General features: G+C 39.3%; 1 protein-coding gene across 2 annotated transcripts in view; it reads right to left on the reverse strand.

Annotated features, from left to right (window-relative positions):
• CDC14A (cell division cycle 14A) overlaps nucleotides 1-23,028 on the reverse strand; it is a 56,957-nt gene that overhangs the window by 25,121 nt on the left and 8,808 nt on the right. For both annotated transcript variants that reach the window (XM_072128464.1, XM_072128463.1), the window contains exons 3-5: nucleotides 20,769-20,844; nucleotides 3,123-3,215; nucleotides 639-718 (exon numbers count right to left, since the gene is read on the reverse strand). In XM_072128464.1, coding sequence (XP_071984565.1) covers nucleotides 639-718; nucleotides 3,123-3,215; nucleotides 20,769-20,844 — 249 coding nt within the window. The remainder of the gene's footprint in view (nucleotides 1-638; nucleotides 719-3,122; nucleotides 3,216-20,768; nucleotides 20,845-23,028) is intronic.

The following is a 23,028-nucleotide window of genomic DNA, read 5'->3' on the forward strand; positions in this document are numbered from 1 at the left end:
GTTCTTTTACATTACATTCCTATAGGCCTGCAAGCCCTAGTCGCTATAACCACAACCCACTCCATGCCTTAGCGTGTGGTCACGGGGGCATTTAGAAATGCGATGCAAACACCCGAGGACAGGATCCAATCACATATGGGTCATGGGTGCTCAAACGCATGGGATGAGCACCCAGATTTTTCATTGGTTGCATGCGGTAAGGCTTGCCTAACTACCTTGTCAGCAGTGCGCCTATTTTTACAGTCTATGGGGGGAGGGGATTATTACATTCTTTTCACCTTTTATTGGCGCATTAGTGGATTTGCAAATAACTTAAAATGTTTGTGGCTCGGTTGCAAAAAGTCACTTATTAGCACGCAAAAAGACTCAATGCCAGAGTACATGTAGGAGAAGATTGTAATGGTTTGAAAAATGTGCACCTTTTGTGCGCCTTTTTTTTTTACAAACTCGTAACCCCTATAGAATAAATCAACCCTCCTCTCCACCCCATATTTTCGGCCAAAAAAAAAAAAGATAGAAGGGCAAATTTTCAGATTAAAGATAAAGTACCCCCCTACATAAGTATGCAGGTAAAGCTCCTCACCAACCACAAGGCTACCATTGACTTTTATGTGTTCTATATGAAAATAAATTCTTACCTGAACGGGAGATACTGGGGACTGGAACCACTCAGTAGTGCCCTATATGCCTCTTCTGGGGTCTTTTTTAAATAGATGACCTAAGTCCAGGAAAATAAATAAATAATATTGTATTTACCATAGTTTATTAATACAAAGACGAAGACACCAAGTATGTTGTGGAATTCTTAACATCATGACTGACCCTCTAGCACAAAGCTCTGAACTAAATACCAGAGTCGTCAAGCCAGCAGGAAAACAGCAAATGACTAAGAGAACAGGTCATCATGTGCTAGCCTGTAAAATATTCATGACAAGGGTCCCTTATTTAATATGGGAATGGGAAAAATATTCAGCTGAAAATACAAATGAGAAGATAAACCCAATCTATTAAAAGTAGTGTCATAATATGGAGAACACCTAAATATTGTACACCAAGTGCATAAACAGACAACACAATGAATGTAGGAAACATAATGCTGTGGGGATGCAGAATGTGCCTAGTAGGTAAACACATTTTGTAATGTGCCATGATGGCATCTACTGCAGGCTTGTAAAAGAAGATTAAAAGGTTGAAGAGAATGTATTCATAGGATTGTTTCATGCTTGAACATAGTAGATAATCCACACTATGTTATAGCACTAAGTTCAAAAGAAATAATGTTCTGCAATGGATGGGGTATATGAGAGCAGTATTGTGTATGTATGGCAATGTAAGAAATTACATGACAGTACTGTATATTCTGTCTCACGTGAAGCTACTCTGTCTGGTGGGGATTACAATCTTAGGTCTTGTTCACATTTTGTTCTTACATTTTATGTATACAATTAACATACATGCTATTAATGTAGAAAAATATTATAGTATTATATTATATGTAGTTCTCACGTTAACATCTTTCAATGTATATGTTACATGGGGGGGTTCTCCACTTTTATTTATCTGCATTATTATCTACTCTGGGGTCTCCATTATTATATGCTTTGGGGTCTCTATTATTGACTCTGTTAGCTACCTTATAAGGCAGCTCCCTTAACATCAAGCATGACCAACAAGAGGCCTTATGACATGATGCGGGAGGCATGGTCTTCCTTATTCCATCCTGGAAAATTTTGCATAAGACTCCACACGCCTACACGGTGCCCTTAATTGGCAGTCTCCGTAATGAGAGCTCTTACTTCCCAACCCTAGTCACAAGCCTCTCACACAGCCAAACCAGTTCCCTACACTGTACTGAGGAGACCCAATCAGGTTGAAACAGTGCTACCGTCTACAGTTGGGATATGCTGTATGTATCTATGTACCCATGTAAATACTGTGCAAATGGATGTGATGTGACTATGCTCTTCCAATAAAGCTGTCTACAGTTTTGAGTCTGTTCCTTCTGGAATAGATTTACTGGTTTGGTTTTAATCCTGCATCATGTCATGAGGCCTCTTGTAAGTCATGCTTGATGTCAAGGGAGCTGCCTTACAAGGTAGCTAACAGAGGCTTGGTTTTCCTTATCCCATCCTGGAAAACTTATATTATATTTTCCCAGAAACATAAGAGTAGAAGATACAGATCCATTCAGAGAAATAGGAAGCCAATAAAGGCAGAATAATCTCCTTCATTCCAATAGAGTGGAGCAAAGATAGAAGATGGTGGTCTCCAGTATCTAATGCTTCAAACAGATCCAGAAGTATGAGTAGGGAATCATTTCCATGAAATTTAGATTACAGATTACCGGAGAATATCAGAGTGCATAAACCAGATTGTAAATCAAGAATAGAGTTAGATGAGGGATAATGGATTAGGAAAGAATAGATCATGCACTCCATAAGGTAAGAGATGAAGGGGAGACAAGAGATGGCAGCACAGGATGAATCAAGGCTAGCGAAGGTATGACTGCATAATCATCATTTCTAGGAAGGATACCTCCCAATAACTAACCTAAATAAATGCTCATTTGCCACAACATCTCCTAGCTGAGTATGTATGTGCATTGGGGAGGGGGCTGTTAATAGGTGTTGGTGGAATGAGGCATTGAAGGTGTAAAGATGTAGAATCACAGTGTAGTCAATTACAATCCTTGCTCTGTGTAGATTGAACTTATCCTAGGTAACAAAGTCTCGCATCTCACTACACACTAGGAGTAAATGGAGTAAGTTCCAGCACTGCTACCAGAGAACAAGTCTTTAAAAAAAAGTCCTTTCATATCTGCTACATTCTGCACTGCTTGGTTTGCTGCAAACAGTACGATGTCTATGTCAGGTTTACAAAGACTGAACTGGACCCTGACATATGAGACCTGCTCTATTTATTTATGTCCTGCTGTAAAATATTAACAAGGCAGAATGAGAATCTGTTAGACAAAGGTAGGACCGGCTCAGAAAAGTAACCGAGGAGGGTCAGGAACTTGTCACTCCTCACACACACAAGGGGCAGGCGACAGTACTCCCCATCCATGATCCAAGTATAGAATGGATGGGGTTCTTGGGTTCTCATCATTAATAAACACTTACCGCATATGTGCCTATCAGGAATGCTGCGTTGGCTCTTTTCCTCTGATCATGACTGGTGTAGTGGACAATCTTCTTTCTTGACAAACTGAAAGACTGAAAAAGAGTCAATTAAGAAACTATACCAAGCATCTTGCACTATGAGATTTTACTTTAATTCAGGACCAGGGATCATTGACACCTCCACGATCAGGGCACTACACCAGATCCAAAATAGACATTTTAACGAAAAAATAAATTTAGGGGGCAGAGAGCATCTCTAATATTTCTATTTTTAAATCTGCAAAATATTCATATTCAGTTTGTCTTTTAATATCAGGAAAATACGATGGGCCCCTCACGTACCCTTGATCTACTGAGCTCCTGTACAGATTTCGCATATGGTATGTCCACCAATCTAATGCTAGATAACAACCAATCGTCATTTATCCCAGCTATTAATTAAAACATTATGAAAACCTGCTATGCAATAAAAAAAAACAGCATAACAATATAAAGTTTAAACTATTGTTCAAAAGACATCTTTTTGTGACGCACATAATGCAAACTAGAAACTGTGATCGCAGGTAGCAGATATATACGCTACGCAATACTGTGCACCTGATAGAGCAGTTGATAAAGCAAAAATAAACTACACTGCATCCAGCTGCCGCCAGCTCACGAGTGTGTAATGTTTAACGAAGATCCAATTGTGGCATAGCAGATACCACAACTGTGCAGACCAAGCTGTAAATGTAGCCAAGTACACAGATGTCAAAATATATAACCACATATTTCCCCACAAACGATTTTCACGTCTGAGTGGTCTCCAAGTCTACATGGGACAGCACTTGGACAGCACTATGTTTTGTATGGTCCATTAATTTGATCCTATCCCATAAAATCGCAGTAAGCATTACTCCGATTTAATCTGTACTTTAAATGTGCCCATTGAAGTGAATGGACATTTATCATTAGGCAGGCTCCTTGTGATAGTTCTATGACAGCCTTTGGAGATTTTCTCCTGTCAGATATATGAAAATGGCTTTGGCCCTTTAAAAAGAATCTGTCAGCAGCGTCTTCAACGTAAAAAAAAAAAATGATTTCCAAATAATCACAAAATGATTTTAAAAAACGCAAGTGATAAATCATAAGTCATAAAAGACACTAATTCCACCGACCCCATAATGATCTGTGTTAGTATGGCACAAGGAGGTTAAGGGGGTATAAAGAGGGCTCATGGGCTGAGCCATCTCCATACAGACCAGTTGATTACTGTATATTGTAGCAAACACCCACCAATAACACCTGCGGTCGGAGCTGGCACCTGTGCTGACGGCAAAACCATGTGTTACTGTCTTGCCTTTGAGGTCATCAGAGGGTTATATTAAAATATAATAAAAATCTATATAAATGAGGTATCCCTTTGATCGTATCAAGAATAAAGAGGAGGTGTCCTTTGGTTCAATTAGTAAAAGCCATAAAACTAAAGGTACAATTTGTGATGCAGAAAACGGGTCCTCTGTACAGGGAAAGATAAAAAAGTTATGGAATTGTTCCAAGTTCCAAATTGTTAAAGGGTTAACATAATAAGTTAACATGCTCTTTTTGCTCAAATGGAGGAGAAAAGGATGCATACCAGTGGTTTGTACCTTTTTCTCCAGAAGGGCCTATGTATCATGAAAATTTCAGTAATTCTGTATGTTGATATAAGGGCAGTGATTCAGTGCCTTTACCTATAGGGTTATTGTACAAGCGGACTATACTTAATCAATTTCCTGTGATATGTAAATGTATGTGAATTAATTAATAACAGCAATTTTAATAAAATGTAATTAATATGTCAATCTCATTTATGAACATTTTTACCATCTATTCTTAACATCATTCTACAGTTTTCAACTTTGCAACTAAAGAGTAAAGTTTTTTCCAGGGCTGGGGAGTTAAATCACCTAAAAGTTTATAAAAATTAATAAACAAATAAAATCATAAACATGCTGTTGGGTCGCATCCCAAAATGTCCAGTCAAAATATAAAAATGGTTATTCCCAAGGGTTGTATAGTTTTCATAATGTTAGCAATGAAAATGACATCTCATCCTGCAAAAAATACACTGATGTGTGAAAAAGTTATTGGCTCAGAATATGGCAAAATGAAGATTTTTTTTGTACATTGTATATTTTAATAATAATTATATAAATTTGGTGTCTTTGTTATCGTAAAGACCCATAGAACAAAGGGGAGGTGTCATTCGGAGTGCATAGAGAAAACCGTAAAAACAGGGCCCAAAAAAACTGGTGCAAATGTGTTATTTTGGCAATTTCAACACATTTGGATTTTTTTTCCAGCTTCTCAGTACACGGCATGGAATATTAAATACAGGCAGTCCCCTACTTAAGAACACTCGACTTACAGATGACCCCTGGTTACAAACGGACCTCTGGTCATTGATCATTTACTGTACTTTAGCCATAGGCTACAATAAACAGCTTTAACAGTTATTAAAGGTGTCTGCAATTAAGCTTTATTGTTAATCCTGGTTCTGATGACAACCCAACATTTTTAAAATTCAATTGTCACAGAGACCAAAAAAAAATTTGGCTGGGGTTACAGTTATAAAGTATATGGTTGTGACTCACATACAAATTCAACTTAAGAACTGCCTGTACCATCACTAGCAAGTACAATTTGTTACACATAAAACCCCTTATGAGGCTCTGTACACAGAAATATAAAAAAGTTATGGAAGTTTGAAAGTGGTAATTGAAAAATTAAAATGCAAGAACTAATAAGGGCAGTGTCCTTAAGGGGGTTAAAGTAAATTTCACAATTTTGATAATTTATTATATATTTTCGGAGTCAGAGTCCATTCATTTAAACACAACTCCAACTCCCATTCCACCAAAATGGTCAATGAGTATACAAAATTATTCACTGTATTAGCATCTACACTGACAAACCATGTGTGGAATAATATAATAGAGGCTGTAAAGAATTGCAAGGGTATCCAAAGTTACACAATAAATATCTGTGGAGTATCTAAACCATGGTGTAATTTTGCTTTTATAATATACTAGCTGTAGCTCTCAGTGTTGCCCGGGATAGTAAATAACTGCTATCATCTATAACAAAATAGAATGGATCAACAAAAAATATTTTATATGTATCTATTTCTCTCTGACTGTCTCTGTGTCTCTCTAACTGTCTCTGTCTCTCACCGTCTCTGCATTTGTCTTTAACTGTCTTGGTCTCTGACTGTCACTTTGTCTATGGGGAGATTTATCAGAAGTGTAGGCCCATGGTAACCAATCAGAGCCCAACTTTCATTTTCCCACAGCTGTTTATAAAATTACAGGTGATTTCTGATTGGTTTCCAAGGACAACTGCCACAGCAGCAGCATCAGTAGACAATGGCTGGAACTTTCAGCTTGAAAACTAGTCTAAGATGTCACAGAGAGCGGCTGTGCAAAATGTGGTGATTGTAAACTGTGATGCTGCAGATTCCTTTAGCGGACATACATACAGACACATATATATATTAGATAAACTGCACACATTTATTAATATCACACATTGATCCAGCTGAATCCGCCAGTACACCTATATAAACATATGCATAGTATAACAGCCACAGGAAGCCAAAGTATCTATTTAGATGTTTACTTATGAAAACGGTTCTTCTACAGGAAGAGATCTCCGGTTGTCTGACACCACAATAATGGTTTCTTTCTCATTATTCATGTTTGTTGTGTCAGCTCTTCTCTGTGTTTCCTGAGACAGAAGGGTCACCTGATTCTGTTTATTCAAACATGGCTTTTATATCTATCCAGCCAGTGTGTTGTATGACCATATTTCAGAGGTGACAATCTCTTTCTTTACTAAAGTTTAGTTTCTAGCTAATTCCTATCGCCTATGCACTTTATACTATTTCCAGGAATCTCTTTTCCCAGCGATCTGTTATTTTAGAGAAACCAATGCTCACATCTTAATGCATCTTGGCTTTTTAATTCAGACATTTACAACTTTATTTACCTTATTTTTTTTGTATTATAACACCACAAAAAGGAAACAATAACAAAAATGTAGAAAGCATAAAATAACACTTTACTACATTCATTAAAACAAATCCATTTAAGACAACATATACAGAAAATGTCCACCAATGGTCAAAATAACTAAATATACATAATAAATAAATCACACTGAACCTATGAAGAGGTAGATAAGGTGAGGATACCAGAGAACAAGGCATACATACACAGGTATATACAGACCAATGGTGGACACCACCCAATATGTGTTTTGCCTTGTTTCGTCAGGGGTATATATTTTGTTATTACGTCAAAAATATTTTATATTATGTAAAGAATTTAAACTAAAAATTAAACTATTTTGCACAGCTTAAATATTTCTCTATAACATGTTGCCTGCAGATCACACACCATGTTCAATGTGACAGGTTCCCTTTAAAAAAACATTTTACAGTTTGCCTTCACAAGGAATGTACTGTAACCCTCATTACTTGGCTACACTAATAATGATCACAAGTTGTTTCCAGCCTTAGGATGTGTACACATTTGGCTGTTCTCTCATACTGGGAAATACACAGTATAAAATGGCTACAGACGGGGCCAGCAGTGAAGTAGAGAGAGTAAAATGAATAGTAGGATAGAGAGACATTCGAAAAGTGGAGCAGTAGATTAGAGTGCTAGTAGAAGGGATGAGCAGTAGAATAGAGAAGCTGTAGAATAGAGTGCTAGTAGAAAGGATGAGCAGTAGAATAAAGTGCTGGTAGAAGGGATGAACAGTAGAATAGAGTGCTAGCAGAAGGAATGAGCAATAGAATAGAGTGCTTGCCGGTAGAAGGGAGAAGTGGTAGAATAGAGTGTTGGTAAAAAGGATGAGCAGTAAAATAGAGTGCTGGATGGAGGGATGAACAGTAGAATAGAGTGCTAGTAGAAGGGATGAGCAATAGAATAGAGTGCTTGCCGGTAGAAGGGAGAAGTGGTAGAATAGAGTGTTGGTAAAAATGATGAGCAGTAGAATAGAGTGCTGGATGGAGGGATGAACAGTAGAATAGAGTGCTAGTAGAAGGGATGAGCAGGATAATACAGTGCTAATAGAAGGGATGAGCTGTAGAATAGAGGGTTAATAGAAGAGATGAGCAGTAGAATAGAGTGCTGGTAGAAGGGATGAACAGAAGAATAGAGTGCTGGTAGAAGGGATGAACAGTAGTAGAGAGTGCTGGTAGAGGGAATGAACAGTAGAGTGCTGGAAGAAGGGAGAAGCAGTAGAATAGAGTGCTAGTAGAAGGGATGAGCAGGAGAATAGAGGGTTAGTAGAAGGGATGAGCAGTAGAATAAAGTTCAGGTAGAAGGGATGAACAGTAGAGTGCTGGAAGAAGGGAGAAGCAGTAGAATAGAGTGCTAGTAGAAGGGATGAGCAGGAGAATAGAGGGTTAGTAGAAGGGATGAGCAGTAGAATAAAGTACAAGTAGAAAGGATGAACAGTAGAGTGCTGGAAGAAGGGAGAAGCAGTAGAATAGAGTGCTAGTAGAAGGGATGAGCAGGAGAATAGAGATTTAGTAGAAGAGATGAGCAGTAGAATAGAGTGCTGGTAGAAGGGATGAACAGTAGAATAGAGTGCTGGTAGAAAGGATGAACAGTAGAGTGCTGGAAGAAGGGAGAAGCAGTAGAATAGAGTGCTAGTAGAAGGGAGGAGCAGGAGAATAGAAGGTTAATAGAAGGGATTAGCAGAAGAATAAAGTGCAGGTAGAAAGGATGAACAGTAGAGTGCTGGAAGAAAGGAGAAGCAGTAGAATAGAGTGCTAGTAGAAGGGATGAGCAGGGGGGTAGAAGGTTAGTAGAAGGGATGAGCAGTAGAATAAAGTGCTAGTAGAAGGGATGAGCAGTAGAATAGAGGGTTAGTAGAAGGGATGAACAGTAGAATAAAGTGCTAGTAGAAGGGATGAGCAGTAGAATAGAGTGTTGGTAGAAGGGATGAACAGTAGAATAGAGTGCTGGATGAAGGGATGAGCAGTAGAATAGAGTGTTGGTAGAAGGGATGAACAGTAGAATAGAGTGCAAGTAGAAGGGAGGAGAAGTAGAATTCAAGGATAGTAGATTGTTAAATAGATCTAGTAGAAGGGGGCAGCAGTAGAATAGAGTGCTGGTAAAAGGGATGAACAGTAGAATAGAGTGCTGGTAGAAGGGATGAACAGTAGAATAGAGTGCAAGTAGAAGGGAGGAGAAGTAGAATTCAAGGATAGTAGATGGTTAAATAGATCTAGTAGAACGGGGCAGCAGTAGAATATAGTGCTATTAGAAGAGTGGAGCAGTAGCACAGAGTACTAGTGGAAAGGTAGAATAGTGAAATAGAGCTAAAAGAAAGGAGGAGCAATGAAATAAAGAGCTAGTAGAAGGGTATAACAGTGAAATAGAGAGCTAATAGAATGGAGGAGCAGTAGAATGGAGTGCTAGTAGAAGGGAGGAGCAGTGGAAAAAAGTGCTAATAGAATAGAAGAGTAATCTAAGAGAATGTGAAGAGAAGAGCAATATCATGTCACTAACCAGTGTTCACCCAGAGGGAAGAAATAATAGAATACAGTGTCAGCAGAAGAAAGAAAAGAAAGGTAGACTAGAGTGCTTGGGGTAACTGAAGACCAAACAGACTGGCATGCTATATATTAATAAAAAACTGTTTATGTGAAAAATAACATATTACTTTATACTTCTACCTAATATATGTGAAAGTTACATTCTAGAAAGATACTCACCAGTGATATTTTGATGAGTCTCACTACCACATTACATTAGTAACATAGTAGTTTCCAGTGCTATAAACATACACTAATTGTGATCCGACAGAAACTTAAACACAAGCCATCCTGCCTTGGTTGTAAACACAGCTCAACAAAGATTTATGACGTAGCCTAACTCGTTCTTGCGGTATTTAATGATGCATATCAATGATTAAATATATAAATATAATTGAACCAAGGTCATAAAGCAATGCCTCTAAATCATTGTATACTACTATGATCTCATGTTTGTTTGATATAACTCAGTGAATATTAAAAACAAGTGTTTTAGAGATATTAGCAATTTTTTTTTATCAACTGTGCTTTTTAACACTCCCCTTTAAAGGGGTTATTTACCATTAGGCAGGCTCCTTGCAATAGTTCTATGAATGCCTTTGGAGCTCCACTAGCCGGCAGATTTATTTTAATTAATAAATTAATATAACTAAATGAATCTGTGAGCATTTATTATTATATCTATTAATTTGTAATTTTCAAATAATCACAGGATCAGTAAAAAAAGAATAGAAGCAGAAAATACACCAGGAGAGGAGTGGAGTGCCTATGCAAAGTCATAAATCTGGCTTTACACTGTGCTGCACTACCAATAGTTCTATGTTTTAGCCACTACAACAGAAAAAAAAAATCAGGAAAAAACTAATGCAATTTTTTGGAGGTAAAAAAAACCCAATGCTCTGCCACTTTGTTTACACTAAAAAGTCAAGAAAATCGTGTGCTAAAAATCCCCCATGACTTTATACATATGCACTCTTAGCATGTGTATAAATTTAGAGTGAATGAGATTTCTATGACTGGCTGTCCTAAAAGTATAATAGAAGTCAATAGATTGCTATTAGAAGGTCCATCCTTTCTGTCCAGCTTCTGTCATAACACTGATCCTAAAAAGCAATCCTTTTATACAGAAGCTGTCTGAATTTCAATCTAACTGGCATAAGGCCTGGAGAACGACTGTAAAATGTTACAGTAAGAGCTGAATTAACCTAAATTCCTATTCATGTTGAAGATTTGGGGCAGAAACAAAAATGTTAATTTTCATGCCACCAAAAAGCTTGCAGGAATAACACACACAACATGCCAGGAGCAGAGAGATCACTTAAAGGGATTGTTAAAGGGAAATTAAAAAACTTTGAATAACTGATCTTTTCTTGTAATATACTGACTGCTGAAAAGTAATCCCAGTGTTGTGGTTTGGGGGGATGTGTCTGCGGAGAGAAGTGGGGTTTATGTGTTTACACTGTCAAATCCATAAGCATGGAATATTGTCACAACATCAGATGGAATTTCAGCAGTGATTATATTAGTCTGGCATGTTCAGTTTTTAGACATTTAAATGCTATTTTTATGCACGGCGAGCCCCTTTAAGCATTCTCGGCTCTGTTGAGAAATCACACGTTGGGCATGCTTAAAGTGGAGACTTATTTCTGTCCACAGCCAAGCCCAAACACTCCTAAGATCTCTTGTTATTGAGGAGGAGTTGTGTGCAAACTTAAAATCCCACACAGTTCCCTTGACAGCATAGCATGCAGGGGATTCTTATCAGAAGCTGAGGCTTCCTCCCACATGTCATTGTTGTACCATGCTCTACCCATTTCCTAGGTGATTCCTGGGCAACAAACACACAAGCCAAGCAGCGGAGTGGAGAAACTTTACCTGCAGCCTCCTGGCTACTGAACAGCATCTGCAAACAGTCTGCACAATAAGACACAGAGTCACACAACACTATGAGGACAGATTCATCTCCGAAACTCTATAAGAAACATCAATAACAAATTCTCTGATGCCACTTCTGGAGCATATAATGGACCACTTATTTTTTAAAGTATAATTGTATGAAATGCTTCATATTGTATCAGTGAATGAAAACATATTTTCTTATATCCAGGGTCAAAAAAAGGTCTAAGCGATTAAAGGGATCCTGTCATCAGAAAGTGGCCCAATAAACCACTACTAGTATATTGTCAGGTAGCGTTACACACCCTGGTGGTGGAATCATCCAGAAAGTTAAAGAGGACCTGTCACCCGGGAAAAACACCCCCAACAAATTAGCTCCCCCTCATCCTGTTCCCAGCCCCTTTATATTTATTAAATTTTTATTAAAATTAGTGTTTTTATACTTGGTTTTAAACAATCTGACCTCTTATCAAATAAGAGGTCGGATCGTCGTACAGGTCCCACAACAGTCGGCCATATTCAGGAGGGGGCCAGCCGACACACCCCCTCCACGCCCCTGTCAGTCAGGGACCTGTAAGACTCGCCGGCAGCAGCGCATGTATTGCGCAATCACTGCCGGCTCTATGCGATGCAGCGCTGTGCTGACAGCGGCCGCAGAGGGGCTTATTCACAGCCCTGGTTTATTGTTCGGCCGGCGCTGTGAATAAGCCCCTCTATGGCGGCTGTCAGCACAGCGCCGCATCGCATAGAGCCGGCAGTGATTGCACAATACATGCGCTGCTGCCGGCGAGTCTTACAGGTCCCTGACTGACAGGGGCGTGGAGGGGGTGTGTCGGCTGGCCCCCTCCTGAATACGGCCGACTGCTAGGAGACTTGTACAACGATCCGACCTCTTATTTGATAAGAGGTTGGATCGTTTTAAACTAAGTATAAAAACACAAATCTTAATAAAAATTCAATAAATATAAAGGGGCTGGGGACAGGATGAGGGGGATCTTATTTGTTGGGGGTGTTTTTCCCGGGTGACAGGTCCTCTTTAACTTTTAAGTGAGAGGTAAAATTGGTTGAATAAAGTCAAGGAGGCAGAGAGCTTACACTGAAGTCAAGGTGGGGAGCTCTGAAAGCCTCCTCTGTGGTTAACATCATGCATCAGACTTCATGAGATCTGGCCAGTGATTGTCAGGTTTCAGGGGTAGTGCACTTAACCACCGTGGACTATGACGTAAGCCGACACCTGGGAGCGCAGTCTAAGTGGCAACCGGTTTTCATCAGAGCCCGCTGCAAAGTGGGTTGGACTTGCTGCGGCGTGGTACCACTAGGCCGCTCCACAGGCGCGACTTTGTCCACGGTGGAGGCCAAGGCGTGGTACAGATTTGTGAGGGAAAGACTGAGTCAGGGACAGGCAGGGGGTAAGGACAGGAAGCACGGGATCAGAGTTATGGACGTAGTGGAAGGTCAGGACAGGCAGCACAGGAGCGTAATCAGGAACGGAATCAAGGTCACAACTGGAAATCACTATAAACACAGAGGACATAGGCAACAAGCTTTCTCAATGAAAACAAGGCACAAAGATCCGGCGGGATGAGTGAGGCAGCAGGCACAGAGGGGCACACAGAGGCACATGGGTGCGCCTGCGACCCAAGAAATCTGTGACAGTGATGCCTCTAGATGTATGACCATCATTTGCAATAAGGGTCTTTCTGAGGAAGAGAGAGCTTGATTTCAGCCTCCTTGACTTTATACGACCAATTTACATCTCACTCCAAACTTGATTTTCTTAATGATACACTGGGCCATGAGAGAAACATGATCTGAAAGGTCTTCAGCTGCTTGACAACATATTGGTATACTGGTAGTGGTTTATTAGGTCAATTTCTGATGACATGTTTCCTTTAAGGGGATTTTCCAGGATTTTGAAAGTGATAACTTATCTCTATGATAGATTATCAGTATAAGTTGCCTCCATATTAGACTGAACTTTATGCTTTCGGCTACATCAAATGTATAGTACCACCACCACAGTTAGCTAATAGTAACTGATAACTGGGTCCATTCCTTGTACACAGATGAGAATCTTTAACAAAGTATCCCGTTCAGGGAAATCCTAGTAATGCCCCATGCACATGAGGATAGTTTTTGGCTTTGCCATGGACAAGAATAAGGCATTGCTGGGAATCAGCCATGGTAGTGTGCATGTTGCCTGAACTAGCAGCAAATATAGTAAAGTGAAAAAACACAAAACATAAGAATCTCATAAAAAATACCAGAAACTAGGGATAACTAGGGTGGATTCTTTTCTTAGGCTGTGACTAGACTATGTAGTCCTTTCACTCCACCATTACCATAAACACAGTCACAGAGGTTCTTCATGAACACAGGTCCAGACACCTGGATCAGAGCAGGATTCTGCAATAGGCACATAATCCCTGGTTACAGTTGTAGTCTAAATCCTGGACAAGCCCTTCCATGTACACACTTAACATCCCAATACCAGAATTACAATAAAATACATTTACAGGACATACTAATTTACAAGCTGTACATTCACTGGCTTCTAAAGCAGTAATGGAAGCTTCTACGTTTTCTTATTATGTCTCATGTCATAATGAAATTATAAGCTCTAGTCCCATAAATATTGTCTTAGCCGATAATGCATGGCTCATCCAATAATGCATGGCTCAGCTGTGTGTAGGTTATATGTCCATTGAAAGATCAATATAATAAAGCCACTAAAAAGGAATAATGCCCAAAATAAAAATCAATGGCATGGGTATTCAGTGAGAACCGGACCCTGTCTGAACCGGGACATTAAGTCTGATATATTGAAATGTAGTTCACATTTGACTGAAAATCCATTTCATACATGAGCATGGGGTTGGTGTGAAATCTGAATTTCTGCTAGACTCAATGCAGAGCATAAAAGTGCCATGTGTGAACATACTCTAATTGCCATGTCAAATCCAGGGGGCTGTGCAGTCTTTGTCAATGTCCTTGGCACATCCCTCAAAACTTACAGTAATGTCTGTCCCCTTCTTCTGCTTGGAGCCAGCAGGACACAGGACGTCGCAGGAAGTCCTGCTGTCCAGGGGTCAAGTGACCTGCGGCTCCCGGTGGTAAACTGCAAACTTAATTGGGTATATGGTTCACCCTATCAGGGTCATAGACACAGACCTGGGTCAGTCAAAGCTGCAGATTTTGGCTAAAGATCCAATGTGTATAGGATAACCCAAATAGCAGCAGATGGCAGGTTGTGGGTGAGAATATGAATTCCACTGCTCATTCTTTTTGCTTTTAGAAAAATAAGTCACTAGAGGAGTCTACCCATGTTGCACCCATAGATGAGCTAGCTTTCAGCGGATAGCTATATAATGTGTCTGGCCAGCTTCAGTGTGTGGGCTAGAACATTACAGCCTCTTTCCATAGTAACACATTGTTCTCTTAGGATAACATTGTTTGTACACAGCCTCTCAAACAAGCAAACCAGTAATTCACGCTAATTATGGCTGCTGTTCTGTCTTGACTTATTGAGGGGCGCTGTAATTATCAGATTAGGATCACAGGCACAGAAGCCGTACATACAAAGACTAGAGGAAATCCTGAGCTATAGGGCCAATAATAAGAAATCAATGGCTGCATTTTATAATTTAAAGGGAACCTTCACCAGATTTTACCTCACAAAACCACTAGTCACCTCCAGTAAAGTATGAAATGTCCTTTCTAAATTCACCTTTTATGTTTTACAACATTAAATTTCCCTTTTATGTTAAATCTAACCAGTTTCCCATTAAAAAAAATCTCCCCCAAGGTCAGGCAAATAAGACTCTTCCAATCCCATTTTCACGTGAGACGAGTGAAGTTTAGGGGAAGGAAGCAGGGGTAGTGTAAATTCAGAAGCCCATAGCTTTTGTTCTATAGTTCATATGAACAAGTTTTGGTGCCATATTAAAGATAAGAATCTAATCTTTCGGATCCCATCAAGCTTATAGTTCTGTGAGCTACAGAACTGGGCATACAGGCAGATAAATAATAGACGGGACCTGGATATTCCCAGCTTGCATTTCCAACTTTGTCTTTACCTTCCTGTATCTCTGCCTCTGTAGCTCCCTAAGCCTGATGTGATCTGAAAGAGAAGTTCCTTATCTTAAATATGACACCAATAGCATGTTTTTATGGACTATAGAACAGAAGACACTTCCCCTACAACCACTAAACTTGACTAATCTCATGTGAAAATGAGGTGGGAAACGTCATATTTGCCTGTTTTTTTGTAGGTAAAATTTCATAGAGTGGTTGCTATTTTAACGTTGTAAAACCAGGTGACAGGTTCTCTTTAAGATTGTTCCTCCGGTTTATTTGAGTAACAAAGACCTTTAATCCTTTTATGCCCAAGAGTCATGGTACTTGATTGTCCAGGTCAATTTTTGTAGTTCTGCTATGCTTTAAGATTTCTTTGGAACAGCTTTACATACCACAACAATTTTTGCTTTGTTTTTGTAAGAGAGACTTTAACTTGATTTGACAGATTTATTAATTACATGATTTTTGTTTATAGAATTAGCAGACAAATAACTAAAAATGTAAAAAAAAAAACAATTGAAGTTTTTTAAATAGGCTGTAAAATTGAATAAACCTGTACTACAAATGTTAAAAATATGTTCAATCCGTCACCAGGTGTCCCCAAGTGTGCATGTACTTCTGCAAACTGCCAGCTCTGTCTCCTTGCAGCTCCCTCATCCTTCATACTGCCATCAGCTGACAGTTCTGGTGTAATTTTAAAGAGGAGCTCCCTCCCTTTTTAAATCACATCACAGATGTTTTTTTAGTCAGTAATGGTAAGTGTATATAAAAGCAGCATTTCTGTCATGACATCTGAAGTACAACTACAATGTGAATTGTGAATTTAGTACTAAGTAGGGGAATGAACAAGGTGGCAAGATGTTATTTTCACAATCAGAATTTATGATAATATTGGTGATAATCCACATACATAAAGTCTTGTGGTTTGAGGTAATGAGGTTAGCCAGTTTCTTTGCAAGACTCCAATATGCCATACAATACCTTGTTGTGCAATACAAAGATAATTGGTCGGATAAGGCCTTAACTTTCCATTAAGAGCTCTGATACCAGTTGCCAATGTTGCTGGTGTAGACAATCAGATGTCCATGTTTTCTTCAAGATGGCAGTGGAATTAGTTCCTGCCACCAACTTAAACCAGGGACAAACATAACATTCATTTACACCGGTAGGGAGGCTTCTTATAGTGGGCAAAGGTAAACCCTAATAGAAACAAGTTGCTTTTACACAATGGTGCATGATATTTTAAGAGTTTGCCAAGTAACCAGCCAATCCCTGAAACAACTTCCTTAAGTATTTGCTTATTGAATGGTTGCAGCAATAACCCACAAGTTTATGGATGCCGGCTACATGTGGCCTGTGCTCATTACCGAGATGTATTTCAAGATATATATATGGGGCGCAATGTGTAATGGCATCAGAACGGGGTCTGTAGCTCAAATTAGGTAAGGTCATAGCTGAATCCTTCTTCTCCACTAGATATTTTGCAAAGACACTTGCATATGGCTAGAATTTGCTTCAGAACGCTAAGAAACAGCTATTCAGATTATAGGGTCATGACTGCATGACAAGTCCCAGATTGTAAAAATGCTTGAGGGGCATCTCTGAAAGCTTAGCTATACTAAGTGACACCAAGGCTGGGAGACATCACTCCCCAAGAGATTTATTTCCTCTTTGATTAAATAAAAGCCAAAAGTCCACTGGGCCATCTGCTAAAGGATATGAAACCCTATTTCTACATTTGACAGATGACAGGACTAAAAGGCAAGCAGCAGATTTATGGTCAACCAAATCCAGTTGCATCAAGGAGAATCACATCCTTCTTGTATGAGGGGTGTAAAGGGGTTTTCTCATTTGAATATACAGCAAAACAAGGTTTTGAAATACATTGACCCCTTCAATAAGTAAACAATATCAGCAAATAGGGAATATAAAGGAGTATTCTTAAGGCTAAAACATAACTTTTATTAAGTCATTATCTTAAAACCTATTAATATAGAAAAAAAAAATTGTGTAAAAAATGTCAGGTAATAAATGCAGTCAGCATCTCCCTAGACGGAAGTGTACATACTAAGATAACTCACAGAGCTTTGTCATCTGATTTATCCCGTAGGATGGAAAGTGTCTCTGCCAGCCTGCATATCATATCTCCAAGTCCACCACCAGGACTGGAGAGTAGCAGTTTCCAAGATTGGAGCCGGGCTTACAGCAAGCTCCTGAACATATATTTTTTGCATGCCATCAAGTATTGAAGCAGCTAGATTTAATCCCTCTGAAGAGTCAAAGGACGAAACGCATCAGGGAATGTGGCGCTTACAGGGGGCATGCGCTTGTTAGCAGGGACAGCTGTGGACTGCCCTTGTAAGGGCGGGAGTTAAAGGGGACATTTTAGGGCTAAGAAAGGTTCCAGTCACCCCCTTTTTTTCTGCCCAAACCGTCGAGCTGAATATGTCTGAACCACAGTATGAGACACTTTCCATCCTACGGGATAAATCAGATGACAAAGCTCTGTGAGTTATCTTAGTATGTACACTTCCGTCTAGAGAGATGCTGACTGCATTTATTACCTGAGATTTTTTACACAACAATTTTTTTTCTATATTAATAGGTTTTAAGATAATGACTTAATAAAAGTTATGTTTTAGCTTAAGAATACTCCTTTATATTCCCTATTTGCTGATTGTTTTCTCATTTGAGCAAAGTTTATTCATTGAATGCATATTTCTGAAGTCCCGCTATAAACATGTATAATCTATTGAGGAAAGTGCTGCATGTGGGAGGGGATGAAGCCCAAGCCAGAGCTGTGTGATCTCCAAGCACATAAGGATCAGAAGTACAATCCACCTCTCTGATCCATAGCTATCAGTGCATCCTTACATAATTATATGCTCAGCCAAACCTGTTAAAATTTTGTGCATCAAATCCACACATTTTCAGGATCTCTGCTTGCTTTCCATTAAGGGATATCACAACCGTTTACTTCCCTAGTCTACTGATGATGGGCCCTTACAATACAGTTATCAGAGCTTTGCTTTGTAATGAGCCGTGATTATCTGTGTCACCGCTGTGGTCATTGTCATCCTATGGGAGTCAACAGTGAAGAATAAATACCCAGAATAAATTTAAAACTTTGAGAAAACCTCCCAAAATTTGCACTGAGAATTAACTGAGAATTGCATTAATAACAGGGTATTTCCTAACGTAGCTTCACTATATATTAGAAGACTGAAAAATATATTTCTGTATGACTTGCATCAGCTATTACAGTGCCGTGCTGCAGTTCTGCTGGCAGAAAGCAAGTCTTTGCATCATATTTTTGTATGATGCAAGGACTCCCATCCTGTACAAGGTGTGCAGTCTGTGGGATTGGGCCAACATACAGGCCTGTTTCCACGTGCTGCACACAGTGTGAAAAGGGGGCATTTTGAAGGGTCTGTCTCTTATAAGGGCAACATCTACTCAGTGTTATCTCACTACAATAATTTGTAAAACTATGTGTAAGAAAGATAACCAAGGAGAAGTACAGAATCCAATTCTCACTGAGCTGGACATTACACCAGAGACAAAACAAGTATTGGCTGAGGGATAGTCTTCCCACAGAACTGATCCTACAAAAAATAGTTTGCTTTATAAATAAGTAATGGGCCGGTAAGTCACCAGTGCCAGGTCAAGGAGAAAGAGGCTCCTGCTAGGAGAAGGGGCAGGAAGGGCGCACATTCAGCAACATTAACTTGCTGCTCAAGCTGGATTGTTAAAAGATTCTGCTCAGATTTCATAGCCGAGATACAGACTTGTCTTTTGTGCAGAGCTCACGGATCTCAGATTCCTTGCAAAATCAGAATGAAACAAGCAAGGAAGGGCAGATTATACAATGGGGGAGGGGGAGCACCAACACTGGCTTATTTTATTCTAAGAGAGCAGCCGCCTAATGCCAGTCCACCTCCTGGATACTGCCTGACAGACTCATTAATAGGAAAAACCATGCACTGTACAGGCAGACAAGCCTCATCAGGTACCACAGAAGTTACTGTCAGGACAATGAATTGTGAATGCAGAGTTTGCAAAGAAGCCTTCACTGACCTTGCCCTACAATCTCCAGCAGATTTACATCTTTAGGCTCCTTGAACACGATGTGTGGTCAACCGGGTCAGATTCTAACCATAGCTCACAGCCGAATGGAGAAGGGAGGGGGAGTGGGCGCTTCTCAACCCTCCCCTTCCCATAGGAAACATATAGGTCCAAAGATAGGACATGCTCTATCCCGTGCAGTGCCGCACCGGCTCGCACATACTGTAGTGGGAAATACTGCAATTCAAAAGAATGACCGTATTTCCCATTAAAGTCAATGGCGCTGCATGCATAGACGTAACATAATGGCTAGCACACAGCCAAAAAATATATTCGTGTCCAAGGAACATTAAAGTGTATATGTATAGGGCATATGTGCATGAGTAAGGCTGCAACATACATACAAAATGAGACCTGTCATCATTCCTGACATTCTGTTTTAACCCTTTCAGGACCAGGTTTTTCAGAGTTTGTGAATTTGCATTTTCACTCCCCTCTTCCACCAGCCATATCTTTTTTAGTTTTTCCATTAACAAAGTTACCTGAGGGTTTATTATCGACAGGACAAATAGTAGTTTCTGGTGGCACCATTTATCATGGCTTACAAGCTTTGTTTAAGGCTTTTATTTAGTGGTCCAGTAAACTCATCCCCTTTATTTTTGGGGTCAGTACAATCACCGGGACACCAAATTGATATAGTTTGGTTTCAGTGTTGAATGTAGCAAAAAAAAGCATTAAAAAAGTTTGTAATTGACAATGCCAAATGGTACAATTAACATTAAGACAAACTGGTGCCCTCTGATGATGTCTGGGATGTGCCCTTGTGCCGGCACTGAATGCACCAATCGTGGCAAATAATTGTGTTGTAACTTTATATGGAACTATTGGATCTGCCATTTAATCGATACAAAGTTTAAGCAATGGGATAAAATTAGACAAATAGGATAAAATAAACAATAAAAAGTGTTAGCTACTTGGGATGTCCACAGAAGGCACCCATGCTTGCTTTTGAGATGTAGCCATGGATATTGACTCACCTTGAGTTTTTTGTTGAGTTTGCAGCAGTATCTGTACAGCAATGCAAGGTTCAAAGGCCCAAAATCTGCATAGAAGCTGTAAGATAGGAAAGACACAGAGGTGTTACTATTCTTACCCCTACTAGTGTGACAAAGAAGACCTGGTTTGCCTACTCTTTGGCTTATCTCTGTGAGAACACAAGAATCATTAAATGCTACTTGATCATTAATTTATCAAACTGCAGTTACTGAGAAGATTCAATACACATTAGATGGGTTGCAAAATCTTAATGTGTATAGCCAACTAATATACTACATTTATCAAGCGTTCTAGAATTGTCCTATTCCAAACCCCATGTCCTGCACTTAGCAGCTTCAATTCTACTCCAATTCTGACACCGGTTTAATATATTGATACAGCAAGCTGGTAATACGGGTAATCTCACATCATCTGCCAATCCTAAGTGGACAGTTGGATCATTTAATATTTTTAAACTTTTCTGCTACATAATTTTTAAAAATAGTTGGAAAACTTCAAACCCGATGGAAATCTGCCTTGAATATGCATTTTATACATGCCACACAGGTGTCATCCAGGTGAGATCCATATTTGCGGATCACTCTATAGGTAACACAAATGTGAGGTTGGGATAAGCTAGTAATATAATTTGCCGCCCCTCTTGATGACATACAGACGACAAATGGACTATTTTTGGGAACAAAGGATTATGTGCTTACGGACCACAGAAACATTACAAGTATTGGTTATTTGTGGCACCATATTTGTGTGCAGGTAGCCTAAGAGTAGAAATCATTGCTCGTGTCTATACCTGTTTAACCTTTTATACTTTCATAACAGTCATCAAAAGGTCTAGATCTCTACCATATTGGTGAAGGAAATTAATTATTTTTGCTTACTATTATTACTGTATATGCTCTGACATGTCCTCTCTGATTTGTAAAGTTCTGTAGAATATATTGTATATTTGTTAGAATTATTGTATATAATGTTACCTTTTTAAATACTGTTGAGTTCATAGTAGGTCAGAAAAAATATCATAAGGAGTGGTTATGGAAAAAAGGCACGGAAGGCTGATCAGGAATGAAAGGAAGTGGAGAAGAGGAAATATGACAAGATCAGCAGTGGGGACGCCTAACCTATTGTGAGGTTTTTGTTACATTACGTACTGCCTAGCAATGTACTCCCCAGGGCCCCTAACACACACTTGTCACATCGAGGCACAATCACATTGTGAGCAGAGAAGGAGCTTTATTAATGTCCGTGTATGAGTTGATGGTAATGAGACCAGTGATCTCAGATAAGCGATTCGTTATGATAAAATGAAGATATACTGCACAGTGACACATGTATACAGTAACTGCACATGTCTGCTCAGATTTATCCTTACTAACAGGTTTCTTCATCATTAATGTATGAGGGATAGTCAGGAGATACATACACTTTATCCAACATCTCTGACCTTTCAGAATCAAGCACCCCCATATGTCAGATGGTTAGCCAGTCCCACTGAAAAAAGCAGCTCTATAAAGAAAAGAATTGGATGTCATATTGATTTCCCAAAACATCAGTCCGGCTGCACCAGTTAACACGGACCAATACCAATAAAAACATTCACAACCACAAAAAAGTTGGAGAATGCTGGGTGCAGCTTAAGTATTTTCTATGCTTAGTGTAACATCAAGAAACCCCTGTTTGCGATATCAGTAACTTCTGATTGTCAGAAATATTAGATCTCTACTCTTAGGTTTTGCCATGAAAGAAAATTCGCAAATTTTAATACTCCAGTGATGTTAACACAATAAATAGCCCTTCACTTTCACACAGTGTTATTGCTCTTTTAGCTCCTATCACTCAGTGATGGTCAGTGTAAGATTCTAGAGTGTGGGCGGGGACTCTAAGCAGACACATTATGAACTATCTAGTTCTGTGAGCTGACAATGTGTTAGATTATCAGGGTGCAGGTTTATATACACTTTCATTTACCTTCTGAACATTATACTAGTATCTGACACATAGAAAGAGAGATGAGACAGATCAGAGACGATGAAATCCATAAGATGCCTATTACACACAATGACACAGTCAGCATTCCTGTCATCTGTCATATCATGTCATCTGACTATGCAATTACTACATGATCCATGAAGCGCAGTCGATTAGGAGGGTTCAATAGAAATTGATTTATGATATAATGATATATAATGTGCATAAAGGAGGAAATTGTATGGATGAAATGTCTAGTGCGCCATACAACAACAA

Source organism: Engystomops pustulosus, chromosome 10, assembly GCF_040894005.1.
Source record: "Engystomops pustulosus chromosome 10, aEngPut4.maternal, whole genome shotgun sequence".
NCBI lineage: Eukaryota > Metazoa > Chordata > Amphibia > Anura > Leptodactylidae > Engystomops > Engystomops pustulosus.